Source organism: Pyrgilauda ruficollis, unplaced genomic scaffold (assembly GCF_017590135.1).
Source record: "Pyrgilauda ruficollis isolate IOZ18807 unplaced genomic scaffold, ASM1759013v1 scaffold54, whole genome shotgun sequence".
NCBI lineage: Eukaryota > Metazoa > Chordata > Aves > Passeriformes > Passeridae > Pyrgilauda > Pyrgilauda ruficollis.
In genome coordinates this window covers 3,286,244-3,306,747 of record NW_024527044.1, presented here as the reverse complement: position 1 = coordinate 3,306,747, position 20,504 = coordinate 3,286,244, and the positions used below count along the sequence as shown (strand labels likewise).

General features: G+C 40.8%; 1 protein-coding gene across 4 annotated transcripts in view; it reads right to left on the bottom strand.

Moving 5' to 3' along the window:
- KLHL29 (kelch like family member 29) overlaps positions 1 to 20,504 on the bottom strand; it is a 388,766-nt gene that overhangs the window by 129,757 nt on the left and 238,505 nt on the right. For 2 of the 4 annotated variants that reach the window (XM_041480963.1, XM_041480964.1), the window contains 3 exons: positions 15,979 to 16,092; positions 8,690 to 8,831; positions 7,404 to 7,952 (listed from right to left, as the gene is read on the bottom strand). In XM_041480963.1, coding sequence (XP_041336897.1) covers positions 7,404 to 7,952; positions 8,690 to 8,831; positions 15,979 to 16,092 — 805 coding nt within the window. The remainder of the gene's footprint in view (positions 1 to 7,403; positions 7,953 to 8,689; positions 8,832 to 15,978; positions 16,093 to 20,504) is intronic. The other 2 variants (XM_041480965.1, XM_041480967.1) reach the window with 1 other exon arrangement.

Here is a 20,504-nt window from a genome sequence, read left to right as displayed (position 1 = left end):
AGCTATAACTTCACTGTTCAAGTCATGATATCAAAAGAAGTGGAATCATGCTGCTGTGAAGAAGAAGAAATCTTAGTGAGAAATTTTGGGAAAAGACACACCTGTGGAGCAAATGGAATGCTCAGGAAACGTAGCTTTAAAGTGGCTCCAGGCACAGGAGGATGGAGGGAAAGGGAACTGGTATGTTTCCCGTTGCACCCAAAGGGATGGATGCAGACAAGGTTGCACCTAAATATGTGTCAAGAGTTTCACAAGACAGATGACCAAGGGAAGACAAGGTCAGATAAACCAGATATGAAACATGAGTTCTGAAGGAGTTCTGAAAGGAGAATGTCAACTCTGCAAGTGTTTTGGACAATTAATGACTTTCAGAACATCCAAAAGCAGTTCCAGCTGACTGTAAGGGATTGCTGGAACAGTATTTGGAAGGATGGATACATGAATGGATGAATATATGGATGGATAGGCAGCCTGCCTGAAAATTTGATCTGTATTTATAAAAAATTGCCACTTACGCATTCTGTGCCAAAAGAGATCCTAGATTTTGGTTATCATCCAGCCCCTGAGAAATTTTGCACCTTGTGAATATAGTGTTGTGTGGAGGGGAGATAAAATAGTAATTCAACAGAACTCTGCCGCCTCTCAGACTTCTGTTGAATGCATTTGATGGCCACTGTCATGGACAAAACTATATTTAGTATGAAACCACATTCTAAGCAAACTTAAAGACTATAGAGTGGGAAGGAATTCAAGACAACTTCAAATGTATCACTGTCTAATTAAGTAGGTGGATCTGCAAATGATGACATAATATCATGCAACAGTAAAATGAAAGTTCTTCAGCTCTGTATTTTCAACAGATAAACTACAGTTGCAAATCTGACATTTATTTAAAAAAAAAAAGACATACAAAAATAGCAGCAGGGACCAGATGATATTTAAACGCAGGTTCAGGGAGTTTTGACTCACTTCATCAACGCCCCAATTTTTGTTTTGTTTTTTTTTTTTAGGATAACCCATGTAAAATATTGGTGGTGCTGAGATCCTCCTCCAGTTGAAATGCAAAATCTCAAGTCACTGACATACTGAGAGATGTCAATCAAAAGATAATTCAATCACCTTTTTTATGCTGTATGTTTAGGAAGGCAATGTTCTAGGACGATTACAAGTCCTCTTTGACTCTTCAGTGCAGTAAATCTCTGTCTGTCATGACCTGACCGACAGTGACATTAAAAGGACAGGAATTACGAAAAATACCCTGCTTGGACCACAGAAAGGGGAAATGTATTTCATTTTCACTCAAGTGAAGGCCTAGATACTCTCATCAACTTCTCAGTCCTTTTAAGATTATTTTAATCAAAGAAGATGGTAACTAATATTGATAAAAATTTGATTTTAGAGGACCTGTTTGCTTCAAGTTTATTACTGTGGATGAGCAAGCTAAAACATGAGCCAGCAGCGTGCTCTTGCAGCTAAGAAGGCCAGTGGTATTCTGGGCTGGCTGCATTAGGCCAAATATTGCTATGAGATCATAGCAGGTGGCCCTGCTCCTCTACTTAGCACTGGTGAGGCCTCACTTCAAGTGGCATGTCTAGTTCTGGGCTCTTCAATACAATAGAGACATACTTGGAGAGTCCAGCAAAAGACCATGAAGGCGATGAAGGGACTGGAGAACCTCTGCTAGGAGTAGAGGTTGAGACAGCTGGGGCTGTTCACTCTGGAAAAGAGAAGGAGACTCAGAGGGATCTCATCAATGTATATAAATTGAAATTACATAAATGTACATAAATTGCACCTGAAGGGAGGGTGCAAAAAGGCTGGAGCCAGGCTTCTTTCATGATCCTCACCTGTCAGAACCAGAGGCACTGGGCACAAACTGAAACACAGAAAGCTCCCTCTGAACATGAGGAAACATGTTTCTTGAGTGGGGATCACTGACACTTGCTCAGGGGCTTTGTGCAGTCTCCATCCTTGCAGATATTCAGAAGTCATCTGGATGTTGTCCTGGGCAAACAGCCCTAAATGCCTGTGCTTGGCAAGGGGGCTGGACCAAACAACCTCCAGAGGTCCCTTCCAACCTCAACCATTCTGTGATTTTGTGAACTCTAATGATTCTGTGAACATCATTACCAAGTTGAACTTACAAATGACCACTACTCCTCTGTGCCTTGGTACCATTTAGGACATCCTGGGAAATCACCACTGTTCTAAGGAAAAACACAGTCAGAGGCATGCACAATGCTAACAGATCCATGCAAACCTAACTCTGCTACATACAATTGGAGATAATGCAGTTATTTCTATTGTAGATTTCCTTCCCTACAACTCTGCACACATATCCATTTATATGTATATACATGTACACAGACACACCATACAATTTTACACATACTTTTATATCTGTAATTTAAATAATCTATCTCTCTATCTTTCTAGACAAAAAGAAACTTTTTCCTAAGGTTACACAGACCATGTATTCTGGTGCAAGGCAGAGAATGGAAAAGAAGCTTTCTAGAGTCTTCATCACACAATATCCTTTAACTAATGTTACTAGAATAACAAATGTTAGGTTACATGAAGAATTGAAACACTCTCCAGCCCCCAGCATTCATGTCTGGAAGTAGGTGCACTCGCAGAAATGCAGGTCAAGCTGAAATCCCTTTAAAAATTCAGCCTTTTCTGAAGAAAAAGTTGATAGTTATTGACAAAACGTTGTACTCTGCCTTGTTACTATTCATGATTAAGGAAAGTAAATATTGTCTGAGGCCTAATGAGAATTCCAATGCAATAAAGTCAAGTGTGAAAGGTGCAATCAATAAGTGATGATGCAACAGTATTCCTTTGTAGTTTTGTTATTGTTTTGTTCATGCTATTTGCTGATGCTTGAAAATGAAGTGTTAAGAAATTAGTGTTACAAGGATTAACATTCAGATTTTATTTCTGATATTGTTATGTTTCTACAGTCATTACACTCTGAACACTAATTAGCATCTGCTTTCTTTTCCCACTAGTTAAGGACTGCAAACCAAAGAATTATAGAACACAAATACTATGGAAACGAACATCAGTTTTTTCCATTAACATCCACAAATTAAACCCCATGATGTCCATGGTTAATTTTACACTGCAGGAATAAGTACTGCAATAAAGTACTGTATTTTCCTCATTAGTTGAGTTAGAAACTATGCTTCTATATAAAATATAGAAATATAGAAAAATTCTATATACATATGCTAAGTATATGAAATTTATGAAGGGAGTGTATTTCCAAATGTGTAATAGATCTCAGAGTCCAAGCTGGGATGTTTATATTCTACGTGATGTCATAGGTATCCACCAAGGGCTCAGTTTTGGATTTACAAGCCTTGAATATTAGGAAGCATATTGCTCCAGGAGACAGACAAGGACTACATCTCAGTTACTCAGTTTCTGCAAGGAAACCAATCTCTTCCAGTCGTTCATCAGACTGATTAATTCCTCTCTGTTTGGCTCAGCTGGATTGGCAGGCACATTGACATCGGTCTCTGCCACTGTGCCATAGCACAGGACACTGGTACCTTGTGTCAGAAATTGAAGGGATGATTTTCTCTCTTCCCTCCAGGCACATTGTACAAGTGACAATTTGTGCTGGACACATCATGTAGCCTGAAGATCCTGAAAATCAGTTTGAATATTCTTTGCAACTCTGTATTTTCTGAAGAACCCAGGTAAAAGTTTGGCTATGAAAACTTCAGCGGATTTTCACTGAATACACTTACAATTAACATCTTTATGTTTCTGAATATTCTGCTATATCAATTGCTCTGGCACCTTATTTTATAGAGTAAGATTTAGGTCATGAATGGAAAACAAGGGCTGGTTCTGACCTAAAATAGTTGGTTACATGTCTGTGTTAAGGTGTCATGGCTTTTGAAGTCAGCTAGGAGTATTTGGCATTAATCCTATGCAAAGGGAAACTACAGGTCAAAGTAGACGCCTTCCAAAACTCCTGCTCATTGTGTATGGTAAAAGATCCCATGCATTTCACAAGGCAGCTCTACAGTTCTTCCTACACTGCTAAAAGCAGTAATTCCTTTGAAACTTTCTTTCTGTATCTTGTATTGTAACAACTTTATAAATTCACTAAGTAAATAGATAATGCAGTTAAATTAACTTCTGTTTAAAGAACACAACCCATTCTGACCAAGAAGATTCTCTAATCCATGCACAATTTTTCTTACAAATAGTTTCGATGGAATTAGGTAAAAATTAGCTGTAACACTGGAGAATGATATATCTGTTTTATATCATAGTTCTTGTTATCAAAATGCATTTTTTGCAGTGCCATGGAAATGACTCTTTCAGTCATGTGAGATCTCTTGACCTATTGCAAATAAGACAGCAGTGCCTTTAACTTTTGGCAACGTCTTTGTTCATGTGTATTTAGAAACAGCTGAGTAAGAAACCTAGTTCTGCATGAACACAGTATAAAATGGCCCATACACGTACACAGCCAAAGGAAAGATAATTATAGGAAATAAAACATGATGTTTCAAATCAGCTCCCTAAGAAAATCTAAAAATATAAGAAACAGCATCATATTAACCAGAAAGAACTGTTCTTTCACTTAAGGGACAGTTGGGCAATTATTCAAACCTGGACAAGACTGGATTGTCAAGTGAAATAATAATTCAGAGTTCCACAGGATAATGAGATAGATCTCAAGGCCATTAGCAGTGGTCCTTATTATAATACTGGCCAAGGTTCCCAAAGAAAGAGAGAGAATATTTGAATGAAACTTGTAGGGAACTAGTTTGAACTTGTATATTTGAACAGCTTAATACTGTCTCCTAGTTTCCATTCATTATTGGAGAGAAAGGTATCTACCATGTAAGACTGTGAAATCAGTCAGGCTTTCGAGACTGAAATCCCTGAGGGCAGAAACTAAAACATAAAATAATTGGATAATCAAGCCACATTGAAACTCAAGGAGTTTATATTAAGAATCTCATTCTAGTGAGATTTTAAGGTCTGGTTCAGCACCCAGTTGTCTCCTCTTTCCTGATTGTTTCTCTCTCATTCAAAACAAGCAAATCCAACATATATCTTCTCTGACTTCAGGCGTGTCATGAAGAATTACAGCTTTAGATGTAAGGACTTTTTAGGTTGGAAACAGAGGAAGGGATTACTTTATCTCTGTAAAATAGGTCCTGCTTACGAGACATTTGTATATGCATGCTTCATTCTGCTCTGTTTGTTTGCTTTTAACCACTATGGGAATAACTCAATAGCTGTGGTCACAGAGAAGGTCCCTAATCCCTGGAAAAACAGCTGTCTAGCCTGCAGTTTGTGAGGTACAGTATGGCTAATGTGTCAGCAATTGCCATGATTAGAAATACTGCTTGCTTCTCCTAGGTAGAGGAATTTCCAAATACAGGAGCAGATCTAGGTCTAGCATGCCTGGCATTCTCCAGTGAAGAACTCTGCTCTGCACCTTAATGAACATCTCCCAGGCTGACTGGTCTCTGGGGTGCTCGGACTATTAGGCTAGACTGGGGTTTACAGCAGGTTAAGCAAGAAGGCTGACCAAGAATTTGTAAATCAAATATTAAAGACTGATTAAATATTTTACGATCTTTTTACTTAGGCTTTGATTTGAAGTTTACTTCATCTGCTAGCCAGAGATCTGCTGAAGGTTAATTGATGGAGGAAGAGTAAATAACAGCTCATGCTGCTGGCCCTAAGTATGCGAGGCATTTAGGAGTATTCCTAACCTCAAGTGTGCAGTCACTGACATGCTCATTTGTCTCACTAGGTTAGTGTCACTAGGGCTCAGATATGTGATCAAATTACTGCCCTGAAAGTGGTTTAAGCTTATGTGTTTTCCCTTGTATTGTATATTTGCACATGTCTCCAGTGACACCAAGTAATCCTTTAAATTGCGTTAATTTGATCATGCATCTGAGTACCTAGTGCAGAAAACTGGGATAGGTGGCTATGGAAAGTGGAGATGATGTCTCTTAGAAGACAAATAGCTCCCATGGAGGAGAGAGACATCCAGCAGAACTCAGTCTACCAGGACAGGGTATAAATCTCTTCCCTTTTTCCTTCTACAAAATCAATGGTTTGTAACTTATAAATGTGACCCGACAAATTGCTTTTGTGGACTTTGGGCTTTTTTCTTCTTTTTTAAAGGGAAAGAATTAACAATACTTTTATAATTGTTGGTTAATTTTTGGCTATCCAACTGGGCCAGGGTCATTTAAAGCCCATCTAGAGAGAGTTCAAAGAAAAATTCAGAAGCTCATCATCCAGCAAGAGCCCTCACCACAGAGGTTTGGAGTTGGAAACTTAAAAGCAATCTGAATATCTAGTTTTACAAAAGTACTGCTGAGATTGTATCTGAGCTTCTTTTCAAGGGAACTTTGGTAAGGGTTTAAACATACCAAAGTACAATTTATGTAAAGAGAAGGAAGAGTTATTGGACTAATCATTTTTAATAGAGATTCCTTGTCTTTAATTCAGAGCTACACAACAGAACTTAATAGCTTGTGGCAAATAAATAATTTACACATGGATTGTGTCTGAATAGAAATGCATACATAAAATATCACAGACTTAATGAAGGTGCTGTTTTTTACAAAATCAATTTAATTGATTTTGCTGATAGCTCTGCATTAATATTTTTGTAAGCTCCATTTTGCTTTACCTGTACATGTGGCCCAGTTGTGATTCGGTAAGGGAGGAAGGGAAAACTCTCCAAATGCAATTAGACACTTGGAACACACAGGGTTGGTAGTTTTGAAGTGTCTGGGGTAAGACACTCGGAAATAACACTCCACTGTGACCTAGTAGAGGGGCTCATTTACAAAGTACTCCTCAGAAAAGGTCAGCCTCTCAGAACGCTCATGACTATTCAGTCGTGTGTTTTGCAGCATTTGAGCCCAATGAAGCTGCTAATGAAGAGTCTTCCCCTTAAAGCTGAACATGTTGGGGTGTTCAGCTGCAGTCAGCTTTGCCTTGTGTTTGGCCCGAGCTCGTACCAGAGTGGGGAGAAGACAAGGGCTGAAGAAGGAGGTCATTGTTGTGACAGAGGCACAACTGCAGCCAGGGGAACAGGGGTTGGATGGAAACATGGGGTATTTCACAGGGAGAGGCATGGGATGATGGCTGCTTTACCCTTGGGAACACCAGCTTATCTGATGGGCCTGAAAGCTGTTTTCCACTACTTTTCGCCCACAGCCTGTCGTACCTCCTGTTAACACGCTGCTTTTTGTCGTCAGTAACTCACAAAAGCTCTGCATTTTAGAAAAGCGCGTAGGCAGCCGCCGTAGCTGGCGGGCCCAGAGAGCGGCAGGGATGCCGAGGGTCAGCGCCGCCCGCCCCCGCTGCGCGCCCGAGGGGGCCGAGCTGGCCCGCCTTACCTTTGGGGTGCCAGGGGTCCGTGAACTCGTACTTCCCCACGCCGATCGTCCGCAGCATCTGCACCCCGTTGGTGTTGTCCGGGCCGCCCACCGCGGCCGGGTTGGGGGGCAGCGGGGCGGCCGCCTGCCCGTTGGTGGCGGGCGCGCTGCTGGGCAGGGCGGCCGAGGGCAGGGCCGGCGGCGGCGGCGGCAGCATGGGGCAGGCCAGGTGGCCATTGCCCACCGCGCCGGGGCCTGGGTGGGCCACTGGGCCCACGCCGCTCATGGAGGACATGCTGAGGGGCTGGCTGTTGGTGTACAAGGGCTGGCTCTGGAGGTTGACCACCATGTTGCTGAGGGGCTGGGAGGGCTGCGGCTGGAGCTGGTAGTGGCCTGGCATCAGTGGGAGCTGGGGGGTGACGTGCGGCGGGAGGGAGGGCGTGACGCCGATGACGGGGGCCTGGACGTTGGCGGCCGGGCTGAAGGTGGGCGGCTGTGTCATCCCGTAGGAGTGCGTGATGAGGGCGGGCTGGCTGCCCGCTGCCACCGTGGTGACCCAGGGTGCTGCACCTGTGGCATGAAGGAAGGCGAGCAATGGAGGTGGGCTCGGCATGGGAGAGAACAGACACCAAAACCTTCATCCTTCCCCTCCCGCACCCGTGGACGGCACCGACATGCCCCGCTGCACAATACCTAATGCAGTTTGGGATCTGGAGCCGTTCCCAGGCAGTAAGTGCGTAAAATTGCTGCAGCGATGTGAGCACAATTGTTAAAATACTTGTCAGGTGACATGCGGCATGTTTGCGGTTTTATGTATTTTGCACTTTATGCAGCTTAAGCACGCGCTTCCAAGAAAATTAACCTCTTTCCCTGCTGTGCTTTCACGGCTCCCTGACAAACACTCTGTGTGTATAATAATGGTGCTCCAGCCACTACAAAGACATTGTAATTAGGCGGCTGGCATAGTAGCACAATGTATGATATGTGTCTGGAAGCTGGAAATCATTTCAGGTAGTTCTGGACATAAAAGAAGTCTTAAAGTATTACAGAGTGCCTTTCCCTCCAGTGAAGAGAAAGAAGGATAAAAAAAACCACACTCTAATGAACTTGCATCATCTTAACACATTTGTATCAGCCCCGGCATAGAAGAAACTTGAGGGGTCTTTACAATGAGGGAAAACCCCTGCTAAAGAATGAAGAAAAGGCTCACAATGAAGTCTAATTTACAGAGGTAAATGGAGATGGTGCATTGAATTTGCTTTGAACGATTTTCCCTGGTAGAATTACAAATAAGATTAGAGACATACCTGGGTTTTCATTCTCCCTCATCTGTTTAGATGGAGGCTCATCAGTGTCCCAGGGCGTGGACTGATTGATGGGTGTCTGTCCCCACCTGACGCTTGTTGCAAGTCCTTGAGGCTGATTTTCAGTCTTGGAAATGCAAGGTGTCTACCAGAGAGAAAGAAAAATACAGAATAAAAATGTTTAGACTATTTGGATTAATTATGGTTCCTCATAACTAGTAGCTTGCTTGTTTGTTACCGTCCAAGAGGATAACCTAAGATCTTTAAATATCATTCATTTGGGGGTTGGACTACATGATCTCCAGAGGTCCCTTCCAACCCTAACAGTTCTGTGATTCTGTGATTGTCCTCCTGGCTTACATTAGATGTCTGTATGGAAATACAATATATTTAAAAAAAAATGCTTCTGGAAATTTAAAAGATCTACCTTAAAAAATCCACAACAAACCAGTATTTTCAGAAATAAGTCACATAAAAAAAAAACCAAAAAACCAATAAACAACCCAGATATGGTAATATCTACTCAGTGGCAGCTACATAAAATGGAACAATCTTCTGTTTGCTCAATTTCTTCCAAAAATAGCGAGTTTTGTTTAGCAGGAGGCAGAACAAGAGAGACTTATTTACAACTGTGGGACAAATTACTGCAGAACAGTAAAGAGAAGTCTTCGTATTTACTGTCTGTCAACCCTTGAAATTGAATGCCAATAAAAAAAAGCATAACATCACTGGCTGCTAAAGTGGGTATGTTGGCAGGTCTTCAGAGAGGTTAAAATAACTGTAAAGGATGGGAAGGATTTGGGCTGAATAATCATCAAAGCAGACATGATCTGAAAGAGATCTCTTGATGAAGAAACTATCACATGGATTTAAATGCTACACCAGACCCCTGCTGCAATTTTAGGACCCCTTCCCAAACAATCATGCCTTTGCTGAGAAAAGACTTGTAGAAAACAAGGGTGCTCCAACAGGTCTCATTTATTTAAGTCTGCTGTGTATTTCATTGCTGGAAGATTAAAAGTTTTTTTGTTTTGTTTTGTTTTTACTGGTGTCAGAACCCCTAAACCAAGCAAATGGAACCAGCTGCCTATTGCTGAATGAGTATTGAAGAGTGAAGCCATAAAGAACAGGAGACCAGTCTGAGTGATTGTTTGTTTGCCTCACATCTGGGAAGTAATTTAGCTCAGAGATGGGGGTACAGCAGCTCCATAAATGCCCTGGGTCACACTTGTACCAATGAAATCTCTGTCAACACCAGCAGCCTGTTCACCCATCACCAGTACCTCAATCAACCCATAGAAAGGAAGTTATTAGCAAACCCATTTATGCCCTCTGCAAATACAGCCACACCTTCCCCAAGCCAATCTGTCATTCCTCCTGTCTCCAAATCCCTCAGAGGCAGCTGCTTCCTCCTGCCTGCCCTTCTTCCCCACCAGCACCCCCACAAGCACCTGCCCTGCTCCAGTGTTCCCCCCTTCACTCAAGAGCCTCTGATCTCTCCTGACACCCACTCCCTTTTCTACCTGAGCTTTATCCTTGGTGGGCTCCTGGAGCCAGGAGCTGTGTGTGCAAACCTTGACAGAGGACACAGGTTTTGCTGTGCTGCCCTCTGCTCCCAGAAGCCACAGTGGGAATATTTCCCCCACTAGAAATGCTATACTTAGTTAAATGCAGAGGTTCACAGGGAAATGTGATTCTTAAAATATTTTTTCCTGCAATTGTTTTTTTTCAAAACTCATCAATTTATTCTTTCCCATAGTTTAGGGGGTTGTGGTTTTTGGTTTTTTTAATGTAATTTCTCTGGACTTTTTTGCTATTTTATTTGCACCAAGGACAATGATATTCTGGTTTTAGATTCACATTTACTTCTGTCCCCACCATTTTGACTACCTCTATATCTTTTGCAATTGAAATAAAAATTAGTCAGAAAAGACATAAAGAGAAGACATGCAGACAGTCAAGAGCTGTAAGAGCTCTGGTCTATTCATGGTGAAGAAAGGGCAGGAGGGGAAGAAATAAGTCTCAGTTTTGAAATGCTTTCTATTTATAAATTGTCCTGCGAAAATGATTAACCTGAATACCTTTAGCTTTTACATTGTACAAGGTCTTTGACACAAGAGGATATAACACTTCTGGTGGTTTACCAGTTCATGTTAGCAGTATCCCTTTGGGTCTAGCTAAACTGTTTAACCAAAGCACTCTGTTTAGCCAAAGCACTCTGCAGTAGAAAAATAAATAAAAAAAAGACCCATCACCATTCTCTGCCTATATATCAGCTAAAATATTTCCCCCAGAAATACCAATACTTATTCCAAAGCAGAGCTTTAAAAAATGTAAATGCAATATAGAGAAATAGGCATCTGTGTGTTCCACATGTGGAATCTGTGTGTTGCATTTCTTTGTTGAATATACCAGGTCTTACCAGTGGGTTTGAAATACACACTTATCATTATTGTGAGGCATTGTCAAGACAGGCAGCATCTTGCTTAACTTTGTTACATTCCCAAGCTGCTTTAAAATGGTGTTGATATAAAAAAAAAATCCTTTACCTTAAATAATACAGAATGGCACACATGCTACAATTTTAAAAGAACCTGTATATTTTGTCCAGAATGGGTAAAGAAGGAAGTACAGCTCTGCTAAATCCTACAAAGATCCAGTTGCTTACTTTGGAACTTGTTTTCTAAAAACCCTAGAGCCCCATATCAGACACATGTGAAAGTGGTAGAGTCTGCAACCAAATCTAGATCTGAATTCCATACTTTGAGCATTAAAAAAGAGGAAGGCGGTTATCAGGTTTGCTATCAATAAATGCTTCCCCTTCACTTTCACTAAATGCCTGGTTTTATTTCATTAAACATGCTCACAAACCCTGCTTCTTAGAGGCTCAGTGGATTTAAACATACAAACTTCAAACTGTACTCTCAAACTTGTATTTGTTTGATCAGAAAGTGCCAGAGATTTCAGCTGGTATGAAATCACAACACACATCCATGAAACACAGACAGTAATGGTGGTGGAAAGAGAGAAACAGTTCATTGAACTTCCTTTTAAAATGTATACATCCTTCTGGTCTCTGATCTAATTTCTGCTTTATTTTTCTTAATACACGAAGGGTTACATTACAAGTGTTATATGTCTCTGATCTGATTGCAGCAATTACCCATTTGTGTCTCTGGAAAGTGAAATTATTTCCAGCGTTATCAAACAAAGGAACTTTCTGTCCATTCGCTCAGGCCCACGACAGTGCTCTATTTGATGCTTTTAATGTACAACACAAATGACCAAAAAATGGCCTGTATTATGCTAGTTGTGCAGGGGGAAGAGCTGTGTTCCATTAGTGATCCACAGACTTCACAGAAACTAATTGTACTATGTTACACTTTTATCTTTAGCTTTCATGTCAGATGCTTGTTTGAATTAAACATGGAACACATGAAAAAAGGAAATGCATTACAAAATCTACTGGGTATACATCTCTGCCAAAAGTCTATTTACATGAAAAGACCAAAAGGTTTCTAAAAGGTCTGTTAAAGCCTGGCTAGTCAACAGCAGCACTGGCTAGTTAATTGCCTGAAATTCCTGGCAGACTACAAAGACTACTTAAGGAATCATCAGCATCTTTCTAGCACCCATAAAATGTTCAATTTGTGCTCTTTGTCATGGATAGAGAACCCCAAAATAAAATCTCAGGATATTTTTCCCTCTTTAGTTTGAAGCCACCATTAAGAACCAATAAAAATGTTCAGCTGAACTCTGCATTTCACCACCTGCCACTTTGAACTCCAGAAGGGAGCAGTCTCCCAGTTTTAAGGAAATTAACTGCAATACAGATGTACAGGCAGAAGAGAGCAAGACAGAACAATTCTGGAATTACATGAGACTAACACAGACAAGTTGCCAGACTGTCAATTTTTTGCAGCTCAAGCAGTCATAAACCATGGCCCATAGGCAACAGTAATTGTTGTACAGCTGGTCCACTGAACCTTATTATATTAAAACATTAAAACCTTCAGATTCATGAGGCTTTTCAGAATATCCACAAGAAAGTTCATGAGTTCACAGCCATCAGCTGGTGCTAAAGATTGGGAATTAGTGATTTGGTCTATAAAGATTGGGAGTTAGTGATTTGGTATACAGCACCATGGCTGTATACGGCTACTCTTAGGTGTTGAGGAAGTACAGCTACAAATAAGTCTGACTTTAAGTCCTAAGCTTTACAAATCTGTAGTGAAATAAGATCTAAACTTCTAGTAAGACCTTTCTTACATCAATAGAAATATAAAACCTATTGTACTACCAACAGCATCAAGAGTATGTTAGTGGACTTAAAAAAGCCAACATAACAAACACAAAAATCCAACAACAAAAATTTCAATACAATCTTCCCCAGTTTCAACACCACCAAGCACCTCCTGGAAAGGCCTTACAAACACACTTCAGGAAATTCCCCGGAGCTTGTGGAACCACTGACATACATCCTGCTATGGCTCAGAGTGTTAAGACCTATTCTAACAGTTTCATGAGCAAAAATGGAAAGAGAGATCTGGAAAGAGAGAAACTATTTGTGATTCTCAGCAATCAAAATTGTTTTAAAAAGGCCTTCATTTAAAGTGATGGATGAGAAGTAGTGAATCTCTGTTCCAATTTTCCAAAAGAGATTGGGAATGGCAGCTTAATACCAAGATAATGTATCTAATATGCAACCCAGTCTATTTCTCTTCCCATTGAAAATAAAAAGGTTGACGTGCATGCATGCACAGAGGCAAACATTCCCTCCCACGGATTCAGGTTTTATGGCCTGTCATGGGTAAAAGCAACTTCAGTTTAATGAGGGAATTCCTTTTAAAGCTGTTCTCTATGCCTCTAACTGGTAATGACTGGTGGCCGGTTGGGTTTGAAGTCTGAATGTGTCTGATGCTCTAAAAAGTTTAGTGGTCTCTGCACCAAAGAGTTTATTGTCTAATTTGTAGTTCACACTGTTAAATATTGCACGAAACAGGTATTATTTGTAGGCATGCATGTAAAATCTGAACCATACAGGGATAAATCTTCATATGGAGCAAATTCCTACATGGCGCTGGACAGGACCCAAGTATATTTCTGAGTTTAGTCCACGGCCAAAGTAGCTCTTAAGGATGGAAGCAGAGCTTTTAAAGATACACTGATGACAGCAATATCTCCCCAGCACTGGCTGTGTGGCTGGGCTACAGAAATTAAACTGTTGTTTTAAGAGACGGATGTACTGTAACATATTAAAAACCTAAGAGATATTGACAAGCCAGCATGTAAGAGGAAGAGAAAGAACAGTCCTGCGTAAAACCTCATTCAAGGACTTGCTCATGGGTGGAGAGAACTCATCCACCTTACAGTTCCCATCACCAGGCAATTCGGCGATGACACAGTGTTGTTTTTCTCTTCCCAAAACTAATGCGGGAGCCGCAAGAAAGAGAGTAATACAGTTAACTCACAGGAATAATGTTACTACCCTGCATAAAAGACAAAAGAAGTCCCTCTTGAGCAGACAATAAGACTCTTTAAACACCATCCAGCGAGAAGCCACCAGTCAGGGCAAGCTCTGGAGCACCATGGCACAGATTTCAGAGACACATGGCTCAGCAGTGGGGTAAAGTCCTTGCTTTGCAGGGAATTAAAAACACTCCCCACCTCGAGGTTAATGACACAGGCTAGGAGAAATCCATGAGTGCAGCAGGCCCACATCCCTGTGATGGATGCATTCCACCCCTTAACCAAACTGCAGTAGTTTGGTAGAGGCTGCAAAGGAAGTAAAGGTCTGATCCGTGTCCAGGCCAAGAAATTCTCTAGTTTCAGCTTGTTCTCTGAAAAACCATGAAGGAAACAGCGACAGATTGAGCATCAATGCACATGAGCTTGGAACACTGGTCATGTGATTAACACATGAATAGCTGGTGGCTTTTCCAAGACTCATTAATCGATGAGCAAAGAAATTTCTTGGTACAAGGAGAGTCATGCGTACCTTTTCCATCACATGCAATTGGACTATAACCGAACCACTTTATTCCAGAAATATGTTAGCCTAAGTGAGCCTTCTTGAGCTCTTCTGGCCAGGCAGCCTGGTTGCATGGCGGTGATCCTTCCTTGAGCTGGGACAACTCTCAAGAAGGCTCCTTGAGACAGCAAGACCTTTTACCAATGGCTGATGTGTCAGGAACCTAAATTAATACTAATGAAACATTACTAATTCATGTAGCTATTCAATATTAATTATTATCAATTTATTATAGATCATTCCATTAGATATAATCCCTTGTCCAAGTCTGAAACCTTGATTGGACCTAACTGCACCAAGGCTCCATAATGAGTTTAAAATGCAAGCGGGTCCACTCTGAACCTTGTGACTCAACAGAAGACTCTTCCTCATTCTTTGTATTTCTTCAATAAGATATAGCACTTTGTCTGAGACTAAGACTGGACCTGGCTGCACCACTCTGTAGCTCATGACTCATCGGGGGAGTCTTCCTTACCATTTTGCATCTCCAGTCTCTGTGCAAAACATTCTAACTTGACTAACTCAGTTTGCATTTGTGCCCTTCCTCCATGCAGTAATTAATAAGGTGAACCTCACCATCAAACTTACTTAACCTTTGTAAACCACTGTTAAACTTCGTTAAATTCCACTGAACTTAGTGAACTAATGAAACATATTGCTGCTTCTCTCTTGAGTGAGGTGGACTCCACCCATTCACAGCAGTTCCAGACCAGCACAGCATCAGACCTTTACCCAGCCCTGGGTGATCCTCGCTCCATGCAGAGCAGAACTTCTCACCACTCAGTTTGTGAGCTGATAAGAAGGCACAGATATGAGCATGTCCAGCTTCTTCCCACCACCAAAATCAACCCCAACTTTCCTGGATCGAACCTTGGCTACTCTAGTAAATAAGGAAGCCCAAATTCCCTAACTTTGACAATGCAATGGAAGGTATACTGGGAAAGGGTAAACCGCTTCCGTCTCATCAACCTTTCTAAGGCTCACCATCCACATTACCTGCAGGTTCGTGAAGGAAAGAGAAGGAATGAGATTATGGAAAAGAACAGAGAAAGATGGGATAGAAAAGGGTTGTGAATTGACCACAGGTGGTGTCTATTTCTTTCTGATGGCTGACTGCCCAGTACAACCATTGCTCTCACACCAGTGCTCCAGTCATTAGCTAGGAATGAATGCAGGACCATGAAATGACAAGAAGTGCTTCATAAATGCTACTTTGTATTCTGTCTTGGCAAATTGCACCAGCAGAGGCTCAAGTACTCACCCAGCTGCCTTCATTTCTCAGCGAGAACATCAGGGAACGGAGCTGAGGTATCGAACCAAGGTCTCGGCTGCGACACTTGCTGCTCCAGGACACCAGGGACATCAGCGCACGACACTGGGTTCGAGCACAGAAGCCCCACTTTAGCCTGAGCAGAACCTCCTCTACTAACACGGTCTGCATGCAGATCAACCCCAAATCAGAGCAAAGCTACGAATGCAAAATCATCTCACGACGGAGGAGAAAACGCGCGGCATCGGGAACAACGCGGCAGCTACAGAGAACATGCACTGCGCAACGCGAGAGGGCTCTCAGAGATCCTGCAGGCATCCCACGGCACGGCCAGATAAATCCAGTTCATCATAAGTGCTTTTTGTCAGAGGGCTTAAGGAAATACGGGCAATAATGGAGTAAGTGCTTGTCAGACCAGAATCCCAAGGGTGCACAAAAGATGTTGCCCTTATGTACTGGCAAAGCTACTGAAGAAGAACCTAAAGGCAGACTTCTTGAAAACTAAACATTTATCTTGAATGCAAATGCTGGCCATTGCTAGGCTCAGAAGTCACTCCATATGGCATTTTTATGCAAAATTTCCCATGGAATTATTTTAATTATCCGAAAAGGACCCCAAATTTCATTCTGGATGAGGGCCTGAAGCATTAGAAAGAAAGAGAAGAATACTTGAGAAGCAAAATGCTCCAATCCCAACAGTAAGTTACTGCTATAAAAGTTCCTTTTTCTTGTATTGGATGCCGACATTTTACATTCAAGCCCTCTGAACTCAGTATTTCAATTGTAGTACACAGTCCGTGGCAGGAAAGTGCATGTTCTCTGCCTACACAGCAGGCACATAAAAAGGAAGGGAAAAAAAAAGAAAACCAATATAAGTCTGTGAGTGTTGAACAGTGCTGCGTGATATTAGTGATTTATTAACTTGGCTTGATCAATAAGTCTATCATCAAGGGCACATTTAGTTTGCACATATATTTCACTTTCTAACAAGCACTTTTGTGTGCTCACTTTAGTTTCCACAATCTGATCCAGGCCTCAGGAAGCTTTCTTTAAGGGAGAACAGAGAATTCTTTTTCTAAAAAAAGGATCAAAGTATACCCAGTCAACTCTCAAACAAAAGGACAGACTACTGTAAAAACAGCATGCTTACCTTTCACAGCAAAAAGAAAAATAAGCCTATAGGTTGGGGTTTATCACTGCCTTAAGTTCATCAACACCAATTAAGCTATTAAATTGTGGCTGAATTTGGATCACAGCAATTAAATTTTTTCAACTTTCTTTGAGTGTCTTCCATCAGTAACAAGCTAATTTAATGCATAATTTAAACTCTGCTGTCCTTTAATTCAGCATTTGTAAATAATTAAAAAAAGAACTAAAAATCCTTTTGCACTTACAAAGCTGACCCCCTCCCCCTTCTGCTACTGCAAAACAACCAAGACTTTTCAATCAAGAATTTATTTAACTTTTTTATATTTGAAAGTAAAAGCCATGAAAAAGATGAGAAACTGATTTACAAGATAAAACAATTAGCTCTGGGATATGTACATTAAGACTAATAAATTTCACATCAGATTTTAAGAAGTGGAGGAGGAATCCCAGATATATTAGACTTTATTCAAATTCTATTGAAATGTTCAATTAAGAGCATCTTATGAAGGTAGGTTATGCAGTCACTAAAATTAAGATGTGAAAAACAGCATTAGAGTGCTATTTCTCTCAGACACTATACACTTTAATAATCCACCCCTTTTCTACATCCAAGATAACATCTAAAATATGGGTATTCCTGTAATTGCTCTGATCTTGTTAAAATTTTTGGTTGTCTAAAGGAATCTTGAACGTATTTCATAGTGAAAAATACTACAATAATATACTGCATTCCCTTTTAACCCAAAATTACGGATCTCAATGATTCTTATCAAAACCTTTTTTCTTCTGCTTTAAAAACAGTTTCCTCTGTGCAGGCAGATGAAAATGCCCTTTAAGATTCAAACAAGTTTGTGCAAAACCAGCTCTAACCCTTCGATATCCCACTGGTTCCTAAAAGAAGGTAAACTCTCCCCAAGCTGTTTTGACCAGACGTGACTGGCAGACGCTTTCTGGGAATGAGGTCTCAAGATACACCCCTGTTTCCATTCAGATTCAGAGCTTTAATAACACAAGAACTTCAGTGCAGGATCAGGCAGTGAGGCAGTCATTTAATTTGATTAATTTGATTTAACTGCTAATATATGGTTTTGCTGGAAACACAGTCACTGTTTTCTTCAATTCTTCTGCTCTGTAGGTTTTACATCAAAGCATTCCTGCTTGTTTTGCTTCTGTATCTCCATGCTACCAATAGGAAGCTGCCCAGTTCTCCTGTTTTCTTTCAGCAGAATGGATTCGTGGACTAGCACGACTGCCTCAGGTGCCTCAACCACCATCCTTCTAAAAGATTTATGGCAAACACATTGCAACCCAAGATATAAATCTACCAAATGGCTATTAGACATACTTTGCTGTCCACAGCCACATGATTTAAAGCAAAACTGATAATGGTATAGCTCGGTCTAGCGTTACTGGTACACCTGTCAGAATTGTGCTACATCACTGCACATTTTTTCCAGACACCTCATTCTCATTTCTGGTGTGAATCAGATGATCCTTTAGTATTACTCTGTTCACAGCAACTTGTGATGCTAAACACTCCTTTGTCATCCAAGGATAAATGGGTACCATCAAGATTAAGCTCTACTTACATTTCCTTCATTGATTTACATTCCTTTACTTTTTATTCTTTTAAGATTAAATTTTTCTAATCATCCAGTTTGAGCCATTGGACTAATTAAGAAGAGGAAATCCAGCAAGGATGCAAGTTTGGCCAAAGACTTTTTTTTCTGTTTTTGAAAATCCCCTGTTACGTATCTTTAAAAGAAAATTCATGTTACAAAAAGCATAAAACCTCACACTCTCTTTGCTCCCAGGAAGTTAACACAAAGTAAACCACCTCTAAAAATAATCTCCCACTCAAGAAATGTCAAGGTGACAGGGAGAGAGAGAGAAGGGTTATTGTGAGCACTAAATAACACAGGTTAGCTCTATAAGCCATGAAAGGAAGGACAAGCTAAAATTAAATGACCTTTGGTAGGGATACCTCACCTACAACAGCAAGTCGTTATCTGATCTTCCTAATTCTCTTCCTCTGCTGCTGCAGGTCATGGTCCATCAGAAGTTGCTATTCCTGCTAGGATGGGTGCAGGGCAGACAGTGCCCTTGTGTTCCCCCCAGATGGACTGCCAGGGAGGCCAGCCTGGGGTCATCGCAGGTAATACCCCTTAAGAGGCGGAGTGTCCCCTGCTGAACTTGCTGTGGCTTTCAGAAGAGTAAGGGGAGTTCTAGCTGTTCTTGTACAACCATTGCCTCCAGAACACAAGCTGAGCCTTGGTTTGTTGCAATAAAGCTTCAGATAGAACATAAATCTATAAATATCTAACAGTGCAGATCAAAATGGCCAACTTTGGTCACAGCTATTGATCAGAGTGAGAGAAGAAGAAAAATGGGACCACACACCTACTCTGAAAAAAGCCCAATAGGCATGCTTTCCACACAACAGGTGGAAATCAAAATTATCGTTGTTGAGAATCCAAATCTCCTTTCCAAACATACCACAGTTTTTGGAGTGACTGTTAGCTTCAGACAAGCACTGACTGTACCAGATTTTCCAGATGTTTTTAGAATAAAGCACAGAGCCATATCTTGTCTTGTTTTTTGTGTTTAGTGATGATTCTGTGCCAAATTCAAACATAGATCACATGTTGAGTTTCTTAAAATCACTGAGTTAGCAAGAAAGTTGAGCCATTAAGCAAGATCTTACACCTAACATGCCTGTCTCAGAAAGGGTCACAGAATTTGTAACATTTAGGTGCTCTGAGAGGAGATAAGAAATTGGACTGAACGATAACTGTAGGTCCCTTCCCACTGAACTACTTCTATTCTATTCTATTCTATTCTATTCTATTCTATTCTATTCACAATTAAATGACATAGATATATCTGTATCTCTTTCCCTTTCTATCACTGAGCTGTGAACGCGATAAAAAAATTCATCTTTTTCTAGAAGTAGTCCAAGCTTCATATACTGGGGAAGAAAAACAAGAGGTAAAAGCTAACAGACTCACCGAGGGCCTGCTTTTCTAATGCTGCATTTGATTAATTATATGATTTACTTTCAATGACTGCTTCAGTCAATCCTGATCAAATTAACAAAGACAATGATCAGAAATACCAGACTAAAACACAATACAAATTATTTGGTTCCAGGGGATCCAATCAAAGGAAACAGGATTAAATTAGCCAGTGATCGGATTAAGGAAAAGTTGCTGTATAAAGTCAGAAATGTATTAGTACTTCAGGCCATTTGCTGTGTCTGTAGGTTGCCATTTCCCTCTTTACCTAGAGCTCTCAATACACTTTAAACAAAATTGAGATTTCTAGGTATTACAAAGGTAATGTGGAAGAAATAATAATAATAATTAATA